Raw genomic sequence first — 23,809 nt, forward strand, 5'->3', positions numbered from 1 at the left:
CTTGGATACTTACTACTTGCAGTTCCATGGTGACAAATGACTGACAGAAGATCATAGTTAACAATTTGCGCTGGACTATCTTTAGCTAGAAATGGTTGAAGATCCAGGCCTTCCAGTGGAAATGAAACATGGGTACTGATTTTGGTGGAAAACATCAGTTCATGTCTGAATCTTTTAAGATGGATGCACAAAATCTTTTTAAAAGAGAAAGGTAGGATTATTTCAAAATTTCTTGTTCTAGATAAAGGAGTCTATTAAATATACTTATTGTCAAGATTAAACATAATCATCCAATTCTTAATCATCCAATTAACATTCCAGAGATGTTAAAATGTGGAAATCCTGAAATGTGGTACTTCCTAACTCCATAGCTACTAGTTTTTCCAATTTTACACTTTATACCTGCAAGACCCTACAATGTCTGATTAAACTGTGTTTAACACAGTTTTATTTACTGCTAGGGGCACTTACTTGATCCAGTATTTTAAAATGGATAATCATAATGGGTATACATAGCAAATGGTCAATAGGACCACTTCAATCTTCAACAAATGCTAAAGTATTCACTGCACTGTGTTACATTAAAGCTTCACCTACCGCATAAAATGAAATGAATGGTCATAAAGTCCATACCTCAGGAAACTTTTGTACTTTACAAAACTTTACTCCATTTCTCAACCTAAGGGGTAAAGGGAAAATCAATTTTAATAAAACTGTTTCCCATACAAATCTACAAAACCTTTAGTATTTTCAAATATACAGCAAAATCTTTTAGAAAATGCAGAGACAAAGGTATCAAACTAAAAACACTTACTACTGAATTATATGCTACCAATTAAAAACATACTAATAAAACACTGGAATCACTTTCTGTTAAAAATTATTTAAATTAAGATAAAACTTCAGAGTTATGTAATTCTTTGATGAAAAATCTACTGTCTGTGGTCTGGCTATGCCTTTACAACATTCATGTATCAGCTGAAACTAGGTAAAATAAAATCCTAGTTTTATAGGATTGGTTGGTCAGGTCAATATATTATATAACCTTTATTCTTTTTTTTTTTTTTTGTAAAAATATATCTATTTACTTGGTTACACCAGGTTTTAGCTGCAGCATGTGGAATCTTTTATTAATAGGCCCCCTCCATTGGGAGCATGGAGTCTCAGCCACTTGACCACCAGGGAAGTCCCTACAACCTTTACCCCGAATGTGGAAATTAATAACTTAAGATAAATAAAGAATGGCTATTATTAATAACCAATTTTTTTTTTTTGCCATATCACATGGCTGGTAGGATCTTAGTTTCCCAATCAGGGATCAAACACGGGTCCTTGACAGTGAAAGCACAGAGTCTTAACTACTAGTTCAGTTTAGTTCAGTTGCTCAGTTATGTCTGACTCTTTGCGACCCCATGAATCTCAGCACGCCAGGCCTCCCTGTCCATCACCAACTCCCGGGGTTCACTCAAACTCACATCCATCGAGTCGGTGATGCCATCTACCATCTCATTCTCTGTCGTCCCCTTCTCCTGCCCCCAATCCTTCCAGCATCAGAGTCTTTTCCAGTGAGTCAACTCTTTGCATGAGGTGGCCAAAGTACTGGAGTTTCAGCTTTAGCATCAGTCCTTCCAAAGAAATCCCAGGGCTGATCTCCTTCAGAATAGACTGGTTGGATCTCCTTGCAGTCCATGGGACTCTCAAGAGTCTTCTCCAACACCACAGTTCAAAAGCATCAATTCTTTGGCGCTCAGCTTTCTTCACAGTCCAACTCTCACATCCATACATGACTACTGGAAAAACCATAGGCTTGACTAGACGGATCTTTATTGGCAAAGTAATGTCTCTGCTTTTGAATATGCTATCTAGGTTGGTCATTAACTTTTCTTCCAAGGAGTAAGTGTCTTTTAATTTCATGGCTGCAATCACCATCTGCAGTGATTTTGGAGCCCAAAAAAAATAAAGTCTGACACTGTTTCCACTCTTTCCTCATCTATTTCCCATGAAGTGATGGGACCAGATGCCATGATTTTTGTTTTCTGAATGTTGAGCTTTAAGCCATCATTTTCACTCTCCTCTTTCATGTTCATCAAGAGGCTTTTTAGTTCCTCTTCACTTTCTGCCATAAGGGTGGTGTCATCTGCATATCTGAGGTGATTGGTATTTCTCCCGGCAATCTTGATTCCAGCTTGTGTTTCTCATGATGTACTCTGCATAGAAGTTAAATAAGCAGGGTGACAGTGTACAGCCTTGACGTACTCCTTTTCCTATTGGGAACCAGTCTGTTGCTCCATGTCCAGTTCTAACTGTTGCTTCCCGACCTGCATATAGGTATCTCAAGAGGCAGGTCAGGTGGTCTGGTAGTCCCATCTCTTTCACAATTTTCCACAGTTTATTGTGATCCACACAGTCAAAGGCTTTGGCATAGTCTATAAAGCAGAAATAGATGTTTTTCTGGAACTCTTTTGCTTTTTCGATGATCCAGTGGATGTTGGCCAATTTGATCTCTGGTTCCTCTGCCTTTTCTAAAACCAGCTTGAACATCTGGAAGTTCACGTGTTGTTACTAGAGTGCCAGTGAATTCCCAATAATCAATACTAACATATACTTGACAGATCTCAGGGCTTCCTTGGTGGCTCAGAGGTTAAAGCATCCGCCTGAAATGTGAGAGACCCAGGTTCGATCCCTTGGTGGGGAAGATCCCCTGCAGAAGGAAATGGCAACCCACTCCAGTATTCTTGCCTGGAGAATCCCACGTACTGAGAAGCCTGGTGGGCTATCGTCCACAGGGTCACAGAGTCAGACACAACAGAGCAACTTCATTTTCACTGACAGATCTCTACTTTGATTTTGGATTCTGGGGTGGATGCAAGTTCTTTTCCATCTTCATTATTACCTTTTTTTAGCTGGCACTGTTTTCCCAAGAAAGATTTCCCCTCTGGGCCAACTCTGTCTTCAGCAATCAACTGTAACTTCCAGGACAAACTGATAATAAGTACTTTCTAATTCACTAGAAGTGTACTTTTTTTTAGAAAGTACAGGCAGCTTTTCTTCCTTACTGACCAAACAGTACACTTTACCTTTTTGTCATGAAGAAGACCAATAGCTGTAGATCAACATTTCCCTGGGTTTTTGACAAAAGCCATAAGCTTGTATTATGAAGATTTTGTATCTTATTAGAAGGCTTTTATTTTTCTATTAGAGAGATTCAGAAAAATTTTCTAGTTCATTCTACCTCAAACGTATTTGCTTTCAATTCTTCATTTTTCTTTTCTAACTCATCACCAAGAAGACTTAAAAGCCTAAATTTATTACAAGATAGAAAAAGGCAGCTAGCATAGATATAAAGAAACAAAATCATACTTTTCGGTTTTTTAAATAGTATGACGCTTTTCATTGTTCATATTTTACTTATTTTTTAATTGGAGGATAACTGCTTTACAACGTTGTCCTGGTTTCTGCCATACAACTTGAATGAGTCATAATTATAAATACAACCCTTCCCTCTTGAGCTTTCCTTCCTCCTCAAATCCATACTTTTCTTATCTTTTTTTTTTTTTACTTGGCCCTCATATAGCAGGTAACATTACAGACAATATAACCTTTCTGAATTTTACACAGACTTGAAACTATGTACCTTTATAATCACTTTCACTTCTTAAATCTAGCCTGTCACGGTGAGAAACCACAAGAGAATACTGCATTATTTATGATGGCAGAATTAACCTAGGTAATAAAAATGCACGTTCTATATCCTAGTATATGTCTATAATATATACGGAAAATGTTTTCTTTGCAAAATGACATACTTACTTATCTCAAAATACACTGTCACATATTCGCTAAGCCTATTAAATTTGTTAAATTTTTAACCTTGGATTTGTTTTACAGAATAGGTTTCTTCATTTTTACTAGGACAAATCTCACCTGTCCAATTCAAATAACCAAGAAAAATATCATTTAAAATACAAAGCATGCAATTAAAAGCACTGCCAATGACACTTACTTTTTGCATTTTTCACAACTGTACATATTATCACCTGAGGATAGAACAGATCTGGTTATTCCTCTCCAATTAAAAGCAAGCTATTTTCTTTTGGTTTTGCAGTTCTTTGAGTTTGTCACGCTGATTCCGTAGAACAGTAATGCACTTTTCAGTCTCTGCTCAAGTCGGCATATTAACCTTGCCTACAACACCCTTCACCTCCCTCTTGTTTTCAACCCAGAAGGCCCATCTCAAATAACACTGCGCCCATTTATTCACTCAACAAAATTCAGACTGTGTATTGTATGCTGAAGCAAGGTGCTGGCACCTCAAAATACTGAAGGATTGGATTTAAACACGACTGAGAAATTCATACTAATTCAGATTCACAGTCTTTTATACTGGCTGAATTTTCCCTTTTTTCAATCTCAGAGCAGATTTAACACACTTCAAATATTGTATTGTCTAGTACTATAGGAGTTTGTATCAGTTATTTCAAGATATTACTTATAGTATTTATGTCGTCATGACAGATGCTGGCACTGCGGCAATACGGGCAAGCACTATTTAAGCTGCCTCAAAATTTAGCTTTTACGAATACATTTCATATTTAGTCCTACTAATATTTTAGCTCATTCACAACAGTTTAACCATAGATGAAAACTATTTTGTATTTCTTACCTTTTAGTTCATCTCTGGCAAAGAAGGCAGCAAGACAATCTTGCAAGGTTACTATTGGACCCCAAAACCAGCTAGGGACACATGAGACAACAAACCTGAAACATCATTGACAGAAAAAAGAAAGGAAATGTTCTGCCAGTACAGCAGAAACAGCGTTTTAACAATGAACTAGTAACAAAGAAAATGCACACATACCTCTTCACATACTCCATGAAAAAAGCTATCCACCCTTGTGGAGCATATGCTTCGCCACATGATCCTGCTTTGACTATAGATGTTGGATGACTTGATGAATGCAGCTTAGCAAGGTCTTCCTTGCCAGGAATCGGCAAGGACAGATCTTGAAAGGTCTCGAGGGTTACAGACACCTAAAATTGTTTTGTGTTTTAAGAATGGCATGAAAATAATCCAGCACAAACACCTGAGGACAGATTTTAGACGGCAAAGATCCAAGCAAATTATAATAAGGAAAAAAACCAAAACACCAAACTGCTTTTTATAGTAATATCAAAGCAAAAATAGTAACAACTAAAGCAAAACTGCTTTGTACCAAGAACTGTTCTAAATTTAATCTTCGCACACACTATAACTACTAACATCCCCATTAGTCAAGAACACAGTGGTAAACAGAAGTACCTCACACCCAGCCACTGTAGCTTGAGGTTCAAACTGTTTATCACTACTGCATTTGTTTTTGAAAATGACCTCTAGTGATAGTTATTAAATGCAGTTTAAAAAACAAGATGCAAAACCTAAACAGCTGAAAATATTTCAGGATAATTCTATTTAAATAACTGATACTAAAATAGACTATTGAAAACCCTTAGATTTGACTTAATTCTAACACAATAACAGAAAACCTTCTTGGGGTTATTTCTTTTTTGAGATATGTCATTTTACATTTAATTATATTCATCACTATACTGAAGTAAAACCATTCTTAAAACCTCTAAGAAATTCAGGAATTTAGAGGTATTATTAAAAATCTCATGATGATATTAATTTATGCTCTTCTGTATAAACCTGATACTACTTTTATTATCTGAATCCAATCTTAACATGAGAAAATATTTACAAACCATACAACCAAGTGAGATGATACATTCATAGCCTTGTACAAGTCAGTAACAACTGTTTCCTACTAATTTCATCAGCCTTGGGAGAATATGCATGTGTTTCAAATTCTGGTTGCTGAGCAACATACTCCTTTATTTGTGACCAGAGATGAAGAACTGAGTTAATTCTTCCTACTAATGCGTGCCTGTTCAATGACAAGTCAAGACCCATCCTTAAAAAAGTATGCTGCTTTACTTCCAAAAAACAAGTTCTACTCTTAGAATCAATTTATACTTATGCAAACACCTGAAATACATGTATAATCATCAATAGCAAAGAGAAGGAATTAAAACTACTCACACCATCTTGTCAGTTTTTTAAAAAGCATTTGAAAGAAATTTCCTGTGTATTATAATCCTCACATACTCACCCTGTCACAAGTGAGACACTGAACTGAACTAATGATTGTTCCATCAAATATGTCTGAAATAACACTTCGGTATTTCTTGTGCTGTTTTTTTCTCTTTGGAGATAATGCAGATTGAACTAGGATTGAAAAACAAGTATAGAATAATTTTTTCTTTTAGAAATCAAAATAGTTCCTTTACACTTTTTCTGAAACTATTAACAGCAAAATTACTCTGCTGAAAAATATCTGTCAAAACACCATTCAAGAGCACTACCTAAAGAAAACACAAAAAACAACCAAAAATCCTCAAAGAGAAACCGTGATGAAATAGAAAGGGTTCAGTCTCCCCATCTTGACTTCAACCAAAACAGTTTTGCTTTTACTTATTTGTTGTTGCTTCCAAGTAAGGCTTTGTTTGAAGAAAGGATTCTATTAAGTTTTTGAGAGGTCTTTATATATTCTAGATACAAGCCCTCTGTCAGCTATGTGATTTACAAATATTTTCTCCCAATCTTTTCATTCTCTTAATAATTTTGCTAAAAAAGATTTTAATTTTTTTTAATTTACGGATCATGCTTTTTATGTCTTTGATGTCTTTAAATAATTCTAACACAAAGTCATAAAGACTCTTTAACTTCACGCAACATTAAGCATAAAACATAAAACCCAATCATCCTACATCCAGGTGTTTATCCTGAACAAGTGACAATTCATGTTCATACAGAAACTAGTACATAAATATTTATTTGTAACTGCCAAATACTGGAAACAAATTCAAATATCCTTCAGTGAGTATATGCACTCACTGAGTTCAGTGTATTACACAGCATAGTCACACAATGAGATATTAAGTAATAAAAAAGAACTATTCAGACATGTAATGTGACTGTATCTCAAATGCATTAAGCTAAGTGAAAGCAGCCTATTTCAAAATACTATGTTCTTTATGATTACATGTATATGACATTCTGGAAAAGGAAAAACAATAGGAATAAAGAACAGATAGGGCTGGGGCTTTGGGAGGGAATGGAATAGTACTATGGATGAAACAGTACTATGAGGGACTTCTTTGGGGAGCTGGAACTGTTCTACACTGTGTTTGTGGTGGTGGTTCTAACAATCTATGCATGTGCTGAAACTCAGAACCCTATGCCAAAAGAGTAAACTCTGTCATACATAAATTTGTGCCACACACACAAAAATATTTTAAATCATGGCTGTATAAAATGATGCTGTCAATTTTAAAAAGCCTGAATAATATTTCATAATTAACACTTTAAACTATCAAAGCAAAGGAACCTGAGTAACTGAAACTTCTACCTTTTTTATGTGTGGGTGGCAATCCTGGCCACAAATTGCCTGATTTAGGAGGGCTTGCTGATAATCGTGGATTAACACCTTCATTTGATGGCAGGTCATTCAAATGGACATCAGTAATATATTCTGTAATATTTAAAATTTGTATTATTACCTTAAATAGTAAAATTATTCCACCTGTCAAAGAAAGCTTTTTTCATTTGAGATTTTGAACACTATTCACAGTAATAAATGTCAGGTGAAATACTCAACAGACATTATGCTTGCTAAGTGAGTAACAGTGATTTTCCCCCTAAGAGTTCAATTAATGTTCATAACACATTACTGTTGTAGGGAATACAGAAAGTGTGCAGTGGAACTATAAAGCGGAAGAGGACTGTATTTGTCCTAATTTAGTATTTAAAAAACTAAAGCAAATTGGGCAGTTTTTAGAAAGCTTTAAAACCATATGGGAGAAAAAGAGATTATCTTCCCAAACTAACATAGTAATCAAAATCCAGGAAGAAATTTAGGCATGAAATAATTATAAATTATTTTATTCTTACTGTAATAAAAGGAAATAAAACCCTCTGTCAGAAAAAACATCTTTTTTTGAGAATTAAATTATGAATCAAGAAAATATAAGTGCTGTGAGAGCTATCTTGATTTGCTGTTGGATTCCTAGTATATAACATATGTTTCATGGCGAGAGACTGCTAAAAAAGCATTTGAGTGAAGAAGAGAGAAGTGTACATAACAGATGCTGAAACAGAATGATTTCAGAGATTTTTCCAGATAATGCACAAGAAATGACTTTTATGACTTTCACAGAGGCATTTCTCATTATTATCTCAACCATGATTAAAAGTAGACTGATAATACTAGGGGAAGAAAATAGGAGGAGAGGAGGAGACTCACTCTAGGACTTTTAGAAGGGAATAAAGTTAACACAATCTAGGTCAGGGAAGGTCAGGGATTAGCAAATGATCCCTACAAAAGACCAGATGGTATATAGTTTAGGTTTTGTGTGTCATATATCGTCTTTGTTACATTTTTCAATCAGAAAATGTAAAAGCTCAGATCCCTGATCTAGGTCATCAATTAGTTACTAATTGTAATAGACTTGTTATGGAACAATAAAGAACTAGTAGGTAACTTGATTAGGTTTTTTACGAGGAAAGGCTAGATAGCAGACTGCTAAGTCTTTCAATACTGATATTTTACATAACTAATGATTAAACAACTTCTAACCACAGCTAAACTTCTAAACATTATGTCAGTATAATCAAGGGGCCTGACACATTTTCTTGACTAGAAGGCATTTATGCACTGCACACAAGTATTACTGCACAAGTATTAATGCACTGAACCACGAGTATTCCTGTGGTTAAGGAAATATCCTTCTTCTCCAGAAAAAAGTTGTGTTCATTCAAAAACCTTAGTAAATTTAGTACTGCCCACTATTCAGTAGTTATAGAAGATAAATTTTTTATGTTCCTTGTCTCCCATTTATTTTAAGATCAGAGAATCTGAATCTCTGACGGTTTGATTTTATGTGCTTTGGAGAATTAAATACCACATTAAGCTAAGACAAGTTAACCCAAGAAAAAATAAATGTAAAATGCAAAACAACTCAACTGTCTTTCATTTGGCCACTTGCTCTTTCTCAAAAGAATAGTGACCAGTACTGTGGTATAACCCTATCAAAACAGAGTTCATTGTAATACATTACACTCCTATGCCAAGCATACACTAAATATTTTGTAACTGACATGACTCCAATGACAGCAATCTAAATCTAATAGTCTACAATTTTGATTATTTTGCTCTTTTACAAATCTGCTTAATACTCACATGCAAATAGTACTAAACTCTACTAATTAGATCACTCCAGTGTTCTTGCCTGGAGAATCCCAGGGATGGGAGAGGCTTGTGGGCTGCCGTCTATGGGGTCACACAGAGTCGGACACAATTGAAGTGACTTAGCAGCAGCAGCAGCTACTAGTTAGAAAGCGCAAAAGTAACATCTATTTAATTCCCTCTTTTATTTTTTGGCTGTACCACGCAGCATGTGGGATCTCAGATCCCCAAACAGGGATAGAACCTACACTCCCTGTAGTGGAAGCACAGAGTCTTAACCACTGGGCTGCCAGGGAAAGTCCCTCCCTACTTCTTTAAATTAGTATGGCTGAACTATAAGGTCACGAACTGCACACAAAATATTAATTTTAGAAAACAGTAAAATTACAAATATAATCTTGAACACATATCTTGCACCCTTTGTCCACAAATGAAACACTATCATTTGCAAATTATAAAAATTGTCACCTGAAGCTCTGCTGTGTATTTGCACTTTGACAGTTTCCTGGTTGTTCAAATCCGCTGTTTCAGATACAGAGTCTCTATCTTTATCTAATTCTCCTTCAGAATTTACTTTATTAATCTTGTTGCACATCTTCTCTTTTTGCCAATCTTTTGACATTTCTGAATTGTTCTCATCATCCTGAATTAACATTGTTGTCTCATTATTATCTTCAGAAAAGCTTCTAGAGCCATTTTCATTTTCAGCTTTATCACTGCTGCTACAAGATTCGCAGGACTGAAAATCTACATCTGATTGGCTCTTGTCTTCCTCCATGGTCTCTTCAGTCATTATAGTTTGAGGATCCTCTTCTACTTCCATGACTTGTTCTTTCAGTTCTTCATGAAGCAGATCCATTAAACATCGAAGGAATTCTTGAGCATCCTATTATATGTAAGCAACACAGATAGTACCATTTCATTAAAAATAGTGTATGCAGAAACTTGAGAGAAAGACTTGAGAGACAAAACATGGTTAGCAATTGATTTCTACATGTGTAGCATTATAATGTGGACATACAACTTCGCAGAACATAGGGCACTGGAGGGATAGGATGTTCTAAGTTCTAAAAAGTTAAAAAACAAAAAAAAAGTTAGAAAACAAAATTAATGAAAAACTGAAGATGTATTTCAAGAAAAACTTAAAAAAAAAAGAACAAAAGGCTGAAGATGATCTGAAAGTAGCTTTAGTACTGCTGTTACTGAAGAAAAAAAACCTTGAGGAGTAAGGCATAAAGAAAATGTGGATTTGTCTCATCAGACAATAAGAATTCAGAGAGATATCAAATTCAAGTATGTCTGGCTTAAAATTAAAGCTTTATCTAATTTTGTACTATATCTCAAAATCCTCGATCAATCTAGAATGTTTATCAAAAATACAAATTCATAGCCCCCAAGTTACATCTACTAAATCAGTGTCTGTGATCCAGGAACTTTTTAAAACAAATTTATGTATTAATTCTTCGGCTGTACCGGGTCTGAATCCACCTGCAATGCAGGAGACCTCCTGGATCAGGAGGATCCGCTGGAGAAGGGATAGGCTACCCACTCCAGTATTCTTGGGTTTCCCTTGTGGCTCAGCTAGTAAAGAATCTGCCTGTAATGAGGGAAACATGGGTTCGATCGCTGGGTTGGGAAGATCCCCTGGGGAAGGAAACGGTTACCCACTCCAGTATTCTGGCCTGGAGAATTTCATGGAGTCCATGAGAAATCCATGGGGTTGCAAAGAGTCAGAAACGACTGAGAGACTTTCACTTTCACTTTTTTTCTTTCACTGGGTCTTAGCTGAGGGACTTGGGACCTTATGTGAGATTAAAAAAAGATTTTTTTTTTTAATTTTTATTTTTACTTTATTTTACTTTACAATACTGTATTGGTTTTGCCATACATTGACATGAATCCACCACGGGTGTACATGCATTCCCTAATGGGAGTTTTTTTTTAGTTATAACATGCAAACTCTGCTGCAGCATGTAGGATCTAGTTCCCTGACCAGAGATCAAATCTGGGCCCCCTGCACTGGGAGCACAGTCTTAGCCCCCGGACCACCAAGGAAGTCCCTATGATACAGGAATTTGTACAAGAAAAAGTTAATAGGGAATAGGTATTTCTTTGAAAAAAGGAAACATATGTGAGGATTAGGTATTAACGTGAAAAAATATTACATAAAACAACAATAATTGAAACTGCCACTGGTATCAGTTAAAAAAAACTACAGGTCAATGAAGTAGATTAGAAAGTCCACAAATAGACCTATTATACATTAATGTAAGCACAAAAATTAATGAAGAAGAAACTTTTAAAAATAGGTTAAGCAAATTCTTAAAATCTGTTGTTTGCTACATTTGTTAGCTGTATGTGAAAAATTAAATTTGGATCATATTGTAATGTGAAATAAATGACAGTATTAAAATATTTAATTATAAAATACAGAAAATATAAGTAAAAATTTATCTCTGGATGCACAACTTTTCAAAGCTAAAAGCACTAGAAAATACTGGCATATTTACACACCCCCGAATTTAAAATTTCTAAGCAATAAAGACCTACCTGCTGAGAATACCCCCGAAATGTTGGATTTACAGTTTTAATTCCTTGAAACAGAGTAGTAGGCACAACTGATCCTGGTCTGAGGAAGAAAACATTTTTAGGAAGAAACTTGTGATTTTTAGTTATTTTTTTATTTTAAGTATCCAGCAATTTTTTTTTTTAAATTTATTTTTGACTATGCCTTGTAGCATGTGGGATCTTAGTTTTCTGACTAGGGAATCCAACCCTGCACTGGAAACTGAGTGTCCTAACTACTGGACGACAAGGGAAGGCTCTAATTTTTATTTTAGAAATGCGAAATCAAAAATTCAAAGAGTCAAACTGAAAAGTGTTCATGTTTCAAAAAATCATTCAAAGTGGCCCAGTATTAAGCTTCAAAAGTTCATGAAAATAGCTTAGTTTTTATATTTAAGCTATAATTTATTCCTCTCTCCCCTAAAGAAATGACTATGCTCTACCATACGATTTTTCAAAAAATACTAGTTGCTTAAAATAATATTTTAATTACTTAAAATTCCTGGAAAAATTAAGATAAGGATACCTAGTACATTACCTAAATAAAAATTTTAAACCAGTTATCAAATACCCATGAAAACAAAAATGAAAAGTAAACCATAAGAGATTTAATCATCTAGAACCCTGTACTATGACACTTCTGAAGTTTAGTAAACTTCCAAGAATATGAAGTTCATAGTTTCAGAGCAAAGAAACTTAAACATAGCAGTTAAGGGCAAGTTCTAGCTATAGAGTAAGGAACTTGGAAACATTAGAGCCAGGTAATACCCAATAGGGATAAACGACTAAGAGTTGTAATACAAAAAACTTTATAGCAGACAGTTACTCTTCTAATGCTACACTTAGAGCAAATAAATATAAGGAGAAAAATAAACATTCTTATATGTCTCTATGGTCTGATTTTAGCATTGTGAGAATGTCTACAAAATTCAGAAGTGTAACAGCAACTGCAGAAGTTCAACATTTTATCTCCAGTCCAGATACTTCATTTGGATGTTCACTGTCAAATGTAATGTGGCCAAAACTGAATGCCTCAATCTGTTTCTCTTCTACTTTTTACATCTCTATAAATGCACGTGCTACAATATTCAGTTTAAAATATAATAAAAGAAAATAAACATAGTAAGTACATACCTGCTTTTATGCCAGAGCTCTGTCATTAGTTTGAGATAACTTTTACAAATAGCTGGTTTCTTATCTGTTCGAGCCAGTCCTCCACAATCAAGAAAAAACTGTGTCAAAGGCGGGCTAATTTAAAAAAAAAAAAGGAATTTTAGAATTCAGTCAAAGCTTAATACTGATTGACTTCTAGCCATTCAATGAAGTATGACAAATAAAGCACTGTATCTATTATTTCTTTGCTTCCTTTTACAGCTTCACATTCATTTCATTATTTTGCTGAGCACATCAGCAGATTTGACCCACAACATTAGAGTCCTCAATGCTGTCAGATCACTTTTCTACTTTCGTTTTTTACCTCTCTGGCAACTCTTTCCCCTCTTTATTATTTTTTTCTGCTCTAATCAGGTGTCTAAATATTAGGGTTCATCAGAACTTGATTCTATGACTTTCCCTCTCTTCCCTGGGTGATCATCTACAGAACATTTCATACTGCATCTACCTCCTTCACAGGACTAAGATTGAGGGAAAACAAACAAACAAACAAAAAAACCCAACTGCTTTATTAGAGACTTTCCACCTACAGAAAAATATAAAATATTTTCCTAGGATCTCTGAATGAAAAGTGATCAGAAGAATTAGTTTAAGCTCCTCCTTTTCTAGATGTAAACACAACTTCCTCAAAGACGCACAACTCCCTAGGAGCTAAGCCAGGACCAGCACTCTTAGGAAACCACAGGCACAGAGTAGTAACCCTATGGGGACAACAATGGATTATGTCCCAACGCAGTTTGTTGCTTACTCTACCCTAGGAGTCAATTAACAAGAAAGAGGAAAACTTTCTCAGGAATATTTGTACATTTAGGTTTTAGTTAACCAAGATAATTTAAGTGAAGGCATTTCATGTGTTGAGAGGGGTGAGGAAGAGGTACAGCAAGGGATTAATGGAATCCAGTTGGCTAGGGAGACTGAATATCATTATTAACTTTCCAATATTACTATTAAAGTATATTTCTTTCTTTTCCCTCTCTCACTTCTCTTTTTTTTCTAAGCATACTACAGCATCATAGTTTTCTGCTCCAAGAATAACTTTAAACAACTATACTAACAAAATTAATTTCTCTACTTACCAGTTAGAAAGAGCCTGCAAAGCTGCATTCATATAACAAGTATTTCCAATATTTTTCAAACCTGTGAGACCTATTAAGAAAAATTATGTTATGTCATCATTCAATAATCCAATGACTCAAGTTTATGAGTGTTCACTAAGTATATAACTAGTTAATTATTATGGTTCCTAAGCTATGGTAGGGAAATACAAAATACATTATAAAAATACAAATAGCAACAACCTGAATAACTCAAAGAGGGGTCAGACTTACACCAAAGTGATAATTTTCAGAAAATTATTTAGATATACTCTTAATGGGCTAAGATTCCCTTATATGAATTATAAAACAGAAAAGTTTGTACAAAACTATATATACAGATAGTTTATATTGTGGGCTTTAGTAAACTGATGCCAGAGAAACCAAGTATCAAAACTGTCAGTTTGCTTTTTTTCACAAATAATAATTTTCCTAGGTAAAATTTCAGTTTTTAAATAATACAATTACTTGATTGATTTCTTACAATCAAATATTGCCAACTAGCATTATTTTCACTCATGCATCATTAAAAACAAAAGGATATTTCCTTGGTATTTTCAAATGATGCATAATGCAGTAAATTTAAAAAATTAGAACTTAAAATGCTCCTTAATTAATTATATAAACAGGTGACTTTTTTTAAAAAAGCATTAACAAATAGCTTGGTTCCTAGAATTTATTTTTATAATTATCTTATCACCTCGACTTTGAAATTTTCACAATACAGTTCCCTAAAGAAATGGGCAATGGCATACAAAGGAATGTGTTATATAGGAGAATTATTTTACCTCTTGCCTTAAGTTCATCTTCTTCTTCTACTTCTATATCCAGATCATCAAATACAGCAACCAGAGGAGTTTTTAATGTTGTGTTACTGGGTATTTTAAAATCCTTGATAACAGAAAAGATAGCGGGCTTAAACAAATTCTTAGGTTAAATTTTTACAAAATTTTTCACTCAACTGATCTGTAGACTTCTATAGTCTGTCCTCTCCTGATACTTCTTACTGAAGTTATTTTGCATCCTTTTATGCATACGAAATAGTTTTAAATATTTTCTAAAGTTCCAAAATTAATTCCTGAGAATTGGATTAACTCAAGAGTTTGCAACTGGTGACTTGCTGGTCAAATGCCAGTACATATTATTTAAATAAAAAAACCTTTTTTTTTAAAGGCCAAAAACCCAAACAAAAGCAAAACTTTTGAGCTAACACTTTAAACATTGGGAGAGCTCACATAAAAAAATCAAATTTTGCTGCTGCATGACAAAAACCAACATAATATTGTAAAGCAATTATCCTCCAATTAAAAATTAAAAAAAAAAAACCTCAAAAATTTACAAGTTTTCTTCTAATAGAAGAATCTCAAAATACATTGCACCCAGTTGGCAAAGTTCAGTGGGAGGCTGAAACTGAAGAGCAGAATGCAATTCAGCACATGCTCTGGTTCTCAAACTTTACAGCCTATTCTTCTTCCACATGACATGCATATGCACTCACACCCACCCACTTTATACTTTACCTTCCTGGCATTTGTAGATACTAGACATTTGGGAAGGCCCATATTCTCACTTGGTTGTATTGAAATACAGAGAAGTAGAACAGTTTTTCGGAGAAGGCAATGGCACCCCACTCCAGTACTCTTGCCTGGAAAATCCCATGGACGGAGGAGCCCGGTTGGCTGCAGTCCATGGGGTTGCTACGAGTCGCACACGACTGAGTGACTTCACTTTCACTTTTCACTTTCACGCATTGGAGGAGGAAATGACAACCCACTCTAGTACTCTTGCCTGGAGAATTCCATGGACAGAGGAGCCTAGTGGGCTGCTGTCTATGGGGTCGCACAGAGTCGGACACGACTGAAGCGATTTAGCAGCAGCAGCAGAACAGTTTTTAGAAAAAAATCATTCAAAATCTTACCTCCTAGAATACGGTTTGAAAAATCTTAATGACATTTGACTGATTTCCAATACTGTTAACATGTAATTAATGCTCTAATGAATTGGGTTCAAATAGTCTATAAATTTTATATCACTAAAAATAGCTGCACAAATAACTTTTTCTTCTGAGCAATTTCTTTAACAACAAGATCACTGGGAAGTTGTATGAAATTAAATTCATGTCTTTCATGTGTCATAAAAGTAACTCACCAAAAGTTATTTACAAGCTATCAGAAAAGTATCAGTATTTTTATTCAACCAGATTCAGTATTCATTAAGGGGTTGCACTGGGTCTTCGTTACTGTGCAAAGGCTTTCTCTAGTTGTGGTGAGCGGGGGCTACTCTTCCTTGTGGTGCTTGGGCTTCTCATACCAATGAAGACCCAGTGCAACCAAAAATAAAATAATAAATGAAAAATAAGTTACATATATATTGAAAAGTCACTTCTTAAAAAAAAGAGTTGCAATTGTAATCTATCAGGTATAAATGGCATTTTCGTTAGTGATGATTATTTTCTTGATGTGTGTTTTTTTTTTGTATTTCTTTTTTTGTGGACTATCTGCACTTATTCTTTGATTAATATAAACTGTTATCAGTTCCTCATGTGATTAAACTTTCAATTATCACGTTTTTGTTAATAGTACAAGAGGGTTCACACAAACTTCTTTTCAAACTACCATGCCATTAACAAAACCAAAAAACGTATTTCTGGATGATAAATAGGTATCAGGGGAGAAATAGTAATGATGATTTATGAACTAGAGTCATTCAACTGTGAAACTAGAAATGCAACAAGTATACCTTGTCTAAAATCTAGTCACTTTAGGTTATATTATATGTGAGGCAAACAAATTTATTATCACAAATTCCTACCATCAGAATGCAATACAAAGATACAACAGAAAAAATCTTAAGAATTGGCATCAAAGAACACAATTCTAGAAATACACTGTAATTTCTATAACCCACAGGGAAAAAACCCCATTGATGTGTTAACTAAAACAGATCAAATGATGATTAGAATAAGTAGACACCAACTACTCTTATTTTTCCATGTCCCTCTCCTATTCTCTTCTCTGGGGCACTGCAAGGCATGTGGAATCTTGGTTCTCCAACCAAGAATTGAATCCATGCCCCCTGCAGTGGAAGCACGGAGTCTTAATCACTGGGCTGCCATGGAAGTCCCTCCCTTTCCTATTTTTATAGAACTTGAAAATTCTCAAAATTAAGTGAGCAATCTTTGCAAGTTCACACATATTTTGTAGTCAAAGACTGATGTTAAGTTTTAATATATTCTATCTGGTTTTCAACAAATTAGTAAAACATTCACAATAATAGACATGGGAGTGCAGCAGGGAGGGAAATGAGGAAAAGATAGTTCAATTAGGGCCTATTAAAGAAGGCCCATCATCTCTCCTAGAGCCAGATGCTTAAGTTTTTAAAACCTATAAGGTGCTTTTCCATTTTTAGACACGTGTGATTCAATTTTACCCTAATCTATCATTCCACAAAAGAAAAAAGGCCAGATTCTCATTTGAAGGAAAAAGGGCACATTGTGGAAACCTGGTAAAGTAAAGATGAAGTAGGGTTCTTTAAAATTTCAGCTACATGACAAACTCTGAAATTATTTTCTGAAAGTATTTAATATTTCAATTCCATGGATTTAAATTATTACCTGTACGCCATTTTCTTGTATTTGGTGAAGTGGTTTTACATGAGGTAATGAAGGCTGAGTTCCTAATTTCCTATCCAAAAATACTTCTTTGCTGCAAGCATAACACCATACTCGAAGAGTGGTAAGGTTCACAGTTAGATAATGCTTTGTCTCCTGAATAATTTCATGAGAGAGAGAGAAGAGGAATCAAAATTAGTTATAGTTGAAAGCCTTTCAAAAGATCATAGAAGATAAACTGCTGGCCTTTAATGAATAACAATATATTCAAAAGAGAAGATTTAAACCAGAGCACCATATAAACAATACTTAGATAAACCGCTGTTAAAGCATAGCGAATAGTAACAATATCCAAGCCTACTACAAAGATTATTCTACTATTTTCACCACTATTCATTATAAAGATAAACAAAGAGTTATTATGAGAGTCTGCTTTGCAGTTAGCAAGTAATTATAATACAAGAAAACTGACAATAGCACATTAAGTATTCAAGGACATCAGAATGGCAAAAGAATACAAATGACATGAATTAAAGCACAAAAGACCTCAAGCAATAGTGAATATATAATCTTGGATATGTGAAATTCTCGCCTTTCTCATCTGGAGTTCTGCAAGACAATAATGCCCTACAGAAAATGATTTGAGTAACCATTTTCTCAATTCTCCCAAGAATGGCACATAACACCACCATTCTAGATCCACCAAAGAGAAGTAAATTAATTAAGTATGAAGATGCCTCAGAGTCTTAAGCAATTTTCTTGAGGAACCCTGTCAGGAATAGTTGATGCTGCAGAGATAAATATAAATGAAAAAGATGGTTCATTCTCAAGAAATGTAGTTTGGAATGTGAGCTCTATCTAATCTGTAAAAGAAGCATGCCAGAATTACACACGAGCACCAAACCACCAAGGTGATATAGACAGGAGATTCCAGTAAGGAGGATGTAGAGAAAAAGGTAATATGAGTTGAGCCTTGAAGTCAGTCAGGCCCTGTCATAAGCCTAGACTTCTAGTCTTGCCTTCAACTTCCACATCCTCCTAATATTTCCAGTGATCACCTCCATACACCTGGAGGTACATTTCTTTTTTTTGGAAAAAAATTTTTTAATATAAATTTATTTTAATTGGAGGTTAATTACTTTACAATATTGTATTGGTATTGCCATACATCAACATGAATCCGCCACAAGTGTACACGTGTTCCCCATCCTGAACCCCCCACCCTCCTCCCTCCCCGTACCATCCCTCTGGGTTGTCCCAGTGCACCAGCCCCAAGCATCCAGTATCATGCATCGAACCTGCACTGGCGATTAGTTTCTTATATGATATTATACATGTTTCAATGCCATTCTCCCAAATCATCCCACCCTCTCCCTCTCCCTCTCCCACAGAGTCCAAAAGACTGTTCTATACATCTGTTTCTCTTTTGCTGTCTCGCATACAGGGTTATTGTTACCATCTTTCTAAATTCCATATATATGCGTTAGTATACTGTATTGGTGTTTTCCTTTCTGGCTTACTTCACTCTGTATAATAGGCTCCAGTTTCATCCACCTCATTGGAACTGATTCTAATGTATTCTTTTTAATGGCTGAGTAATACTCCATTGTGTATATGTACCACAGCTTTCTTATCCATTCATCTGCTGATGGACATCTAGGTTGTTTCCATGTCCTGGCTATTATAAACAGTGCTGCAATGAACACTGGGGTACATGTATCTCTTTCAATTCTGGTTTCCTTGATGTGTTTGCCCAGCAGTGGGATTGCTGGATCATAAGGCAGTTCTATTTCCAGTTTTTTAAGGAATCTCCACACTGTTCTCCATAGTGGCTGTACTAGTTTGCATTCCCACCAACAGGGTAAGAGGGTTCCCCTTTCTCCCCACCCTCTCCAGCATTTATTGCTTGTAGCCTTTTGGATCGCAGCCATTCTGACTGGCGTGAAATGGTGCCTCATTGTGGTTTTGATTTGCATTTCTCTGATAATGAGTGATGCTGAGCATCTTTTCATGTGTTTGTTAGCCATCTGTTATGTCTTCTTTGGAGAAATGTCTATTTAGTTCTTTGGCCCATGTTTTGATTGGGTCGTTTATTTTTCTGGAATTGAGCTGCATAAGTTGCTTGTATATTTTTGAGATTAGTTGTTTGTCAGTTGCTTCATTTGCTATTATTTTCTCCCATTCTGAAGGCTCTCTTTTCACCTTGCTTATAGTTTCCTTTGTTGTGCAGAAGCTTTTAAGTTTAATTAGGTCCCATTTGTTTATTTTTGCTTTTATTTCCAATATTCGGGGAGGTGGGTCATCGAGGATACTGCTTTGATGTATGTCGGAGAGTGTTTTGCCTATGTTCTCCTCTAGGAATTTTATAGTTTCTGGTCTTACGTTTAGATCTTTAATCCATTTTGAGTTTATTTTTGTGTATGGTGTTAGAAAGTGTTCTAGTTTCATTCTTTTACAAGTGGTTGACCAGTTTTCCCAGCACCACTTGTTAAAGAGATTATCTTTAATCCATTGTATATTCTTGCCTCCTCTGTCAAAGATAAGGGGTCCATAGGTGCGTGGATTTATCTCTGGGCTATTTTGTTCCATTGATCTATATTTCTGTCTTTGTGCCAGTACCACACTCTTATTGACTGGCTTTGTAGTAGAGCCTGAAGTCAGGCAGGTTGATTCCTCCAGTTCCATTCTTCTTTCTCAAGATTGCTTTGGCTATTAGAGGTTTTTTGTATTTCCATACAAATTGTGAAATTATTTGTTCTAGCTCTGTGAAAAATACCATTGGTAGCTTCATAGGGATTGCACTGAATCTATAAATTGCTTTGGGTAGTATACTCATGTTCACTATATCGACTCTTCCGATCCATGAACATGGTATATTTCTCCATCTATTAGTGTCCTCTTTGATTTGTTTCACCAGTGTTTTATAGTTTTCTATATATAGGTCTTTAGTTTCTTTAGGTAGATATAGTCCTAAGTATTTTATTCTTTTTGTTGCAATGGTGAATGGAATTATTTCCTTAATTTCTCTATTTTCTCATTATTAGTGTATAGAAATGCAAGGGATTTCTGTGTGTTGATTTTATATCCTACAACTTTACTATATTCATTGATTAGCTCTAGTAATTTTCTGGTGGAGTCTTTAGGGTTTTCTATGTAGAGGATCATGTCATCTGCAAACAGTGAGAGTTTTACTTCTTTTCCAATTTGGATTCCTTTTCTTTCTTTCTCTGCTCTGACTGCTGTGGCCAAAACTTCCAAAAGTATGTTGAATAGTAGTGGTGAAAGTGGGCACCCTTGTCTTGTTCCTGAAATGCTTTCATTTTCAGGAGAAATGCTTTCAATTTTTCACCATTGAGGATGTTTGCTTTGGGTTTGTCATATATAGCTTTTATGATGTTGAGGTATAGTTCCTTCTATTCCTGCTTTCTGGAGAGTTTTTATCATAAATAGATGTTGAATTTTGTCAAAGGCTTTCTCTGCATCTATTGAGATAATCATATGGCTTTCATGTTTCAATTTGTTAGTGTGGTGTATTACATTGATTGATTCATGGATATTGATGACTCCTTGCATCCCTGGGATAAAGCCCACTTAGTCATGGTGTATGATCTTTTTAATGTGTTGTTGGAGTCTGATTGCTAGAATTTTGTTAAGGATTTTTGCATCTATGTTCATCAGTGATATTGGCCTGTAGTTTTCTTTTTTTTTTTTTTTGGCATCTTTGCCAGGTTTTGGCATTAGGGTGATGGTGGCCTCATAGAATGAGTTTGGAAGTTTACCTTCCTCTGCAATTTTCTGGAAGAGTTTGAGTAGGATAGGTGTTAGCTCTTCTCGAAATTTTTGGTAGAATTCAGCTGTGAAGCCATCTGGACCTGGGCTTTTGGTTGGTGGAAGATTTCTGATTACAGTTTCAATTTCCGTGCTTGTGATGGGTCTGTTGAGATTTTCTGTTTCTTCCTGGTTCAGTTTTGGGAAGTGGTACTTTTCTAAGAATTTGAGCATTTCTTCCAAGTTGTCCATTTTACTGGCATATAATTGCTGATAGTAGTCTCTTATGATCCTTTGTATTTCTGTGTTGTCTGTTGTGACCTCTTCATTTCTAATTTTATTGATTTGATTTTTCTCCCTTTGTTTCTTGATGAGTCTGGCTAATGGTTTGTCAATTTTATTTATCCTTTCAGAGAACCAGCTTTTGGCTTTGTTGATTTTTGCTATGGTCTCTTTTGTTTCTTTTGCATTTATTTCTGCCCTAATTTTTAAGATTTCTTTCCTTCTACCAACCCTGGGGTTCTCCATTTCTCCCTTTTCTAGTTGCTTTAGGTGTAGAGTTAGGTTATTTATTTGACTTTTTTCTTGTTTCTTGAGGTATGCCTGTATTGCTATGAACTTTTCCCTTAGCACTGCTTTTACAGTGTCCCACAGGTTTTGGATTGTTGTGTTTTCATTTTCATTTATGTTTCTATGCATATTTTGATTTCTTTTTTGATTTCTTCTGTGATTTGTTGGTTATTCAGCAGCATGTTGTTCAGCCTCCATATGTTGGAATTTTTAAGTTTTTCTCCTGTAACTGAGATCTAATCTTACTGCATTATGGTCAGAAAAGATGCCTGGAATGATTTCAATTTTTTTGAATTTAACAAGGCTAGATTTATGGCCCAGGATGTGATCTAACCTGGAGAAGGTTCTGTGAGCACTTGAGAAAAAGGTGAAATTCATTGTTTTGGGGTGAAATGTCCAATAGATATCAATTAGGTCTAACTGATCTATTGTATCGTTTAAAGTTTGTGTTTTCTTGTTAATTTTCTCTTTAGTTATCTATCCACAGGTGTGAGTGGTGTATTGAAGTCTTCCACTATTATTGTCTTATTGTTAATTTCCCCATTCATACTTGTCTTACATATTGCAATGCTCCTATGTTGGGTGCATATATATTTATAATTGTTATATCTTCTTCTTGGATTGATCCTTTGATCATTATGTAGTGTCCTTGTTTGTCTCTTTTTACAGCCTTTGTTTTAAAGTCTATTTTATCTGATATGAGTATTGCTACTCCTGCTTTCTTTTGGTCTCTATTTGCATGGAATATCTTTTTCCAGCCCTTCACTTTCAGTCTGTATGTGTCCCTTGTTTTGAGGTGGGTCTCTTGTAGACAGCATATATAGGGGTCTTGTTTTTGTAGCCATTCAGCCAGTCTTTGTCTTTTGGTTGGGGCATTCAACCCATTTAGGTTTAAGGTAATTATTGATAAGTATGCTCTTGCTGCCATTTACTTTATTGTTTTGGGTTCGAGTTTATACACCCTTTTTGTGTTTCCTGTCTAGAGAATATCCTTTAGCATTTGTTGGAGAGCTGGTTTGGTGGTGCTGAATTCTTTTCCGTAAAGCTTTTGATTTCCTCTTCATATTTGAATGAGATCCTTGCTGGGTACAGTAATCTGGGCTGTAGGTTATTTTCTTTCATCACTTTAAGTATGTCTTGCCATTCCCTCCTGGCCTATTGAAAGATCAGCTGTTATCCTTATGGGAATCCCCTTGTGTGTTGTTGTTTTTCCCTTGCTGCTTTTAATATTTGTTTTGTGTTTGATCTTTGTTAATTTGATTAATATGTGTCTTGGGCTGTTTCGCCTTGGGTTTATCCTGCTTGGGACTCTCTGGATTTCTTAGACTTGGGTGATTATTTCTTTCCCCATTTTAAGGAAGTTTTCAACTCTTATCTCAAGTATTTTCTCATGGTCTTTCTTTTTGTCTTCTTCTGTGACTCCTATGATTCGAATGTTGGGGTGTTTAACACTGTTCTGGAGGTCTCTGAGATGTCCTCATTTCTTTTAATTCGTTTTTCTTTTTTCCTAATTCATTTATTTCTACCATTCTATCTTCTACTTCACTAATCCTATCTTCTGCCTCTGTTATTCTACTATCTGTTGCCTCCAGAGTGTTTTTGATCTCATTTATTGCATTATTCATTATACATTGACTCTTTTTTATTTCTTCTAGGCCCTTGTTAAACCTTTCTTGCATGTTCTCAATCCTTGTCTCCAGGCTATTTATCTGTGATTCCATTTTGATTTCAAGATTTTGGATCAT

At 35.1% G+C, this 23,809-nt stretch overlaps 1 protein-coding gene across 4 annotated transcripts in view; it reads right to left on the bottom strand.

Moving 5' to 3' along the window:
- Window positions 1-23,809, bottom strand: part of USP33 (ubiquitin specific peptidase 33) — a 63,046-nt gene that overhangs the window by 14,745 nt on the left and 24,492 nt on the right. For 2 of the 4 annotated variants that reach the window (XM_018045640.1, XM_005678223.3), the window contains exons 5-17: window positions 17,730-17,882; window positions 14,905-15,007; window positions 14,099-14,168; window positions 12,984-13,097; window positions 11,835-11,913; window positions 9,753-10,170; window positions 7,449-7,571; window positions 6,150-6,265; window positions 4,859-5,031; window positions 4,664-4,758; window positions 4,004-4,037; window positions 634-679; window positions 14-194 (exon numbers count right to left, since the gene is read on the bottom strand). In XM_018045640.1, coding sequence (XP_017901129.1) covers window positions 14-194; window positions 634-679; window positions 4,004-4,037; window positions 4,664-4,758; window positions 4,859-5,031; window positions 6,150-6,265; window positions 7,449-7,571; window positions 9,753-10,170; window positions 11,835-11,913; window positions 12,984-13,097; window positions 14,099-14,168; window positions 14,905-15,007; window positions 17,730-17,882 — 1,705 coding nt within the window. The remainder of the gene's footprint in view (window positions 1-13; window positions 195-633; window positions 680-4,003; window positions 4,038-4,663; window positions 4,759-4,858; window positions 5,032-6,149; window positions 6,266-7,448; window positions 7,572-9,752; window positions 10,171-11,834; window positions 11,914-12,983; window positions 13,098-14,098; window positions 14,169-14,904; window positions 15,008-17,729; window positions 17,883-23,809) is intronic. The other 2 variants (XM_005678224.3, XM_005678225.3) reach the window with 1 other exon arrangement.

The sequence above is a fragment of the Capra hircus genome, chromosome 3, assembly GCF_001704415.2.
Source record: "Capra hircus breed San Clemente chromosome 3, ASM170441v1, whole genome shotgun sequence".
NCBI lineage: Eukaryota > Metazoa > Chordata > Mammalia > Artiodactyla > Bovidae > Capra > Capra hircus.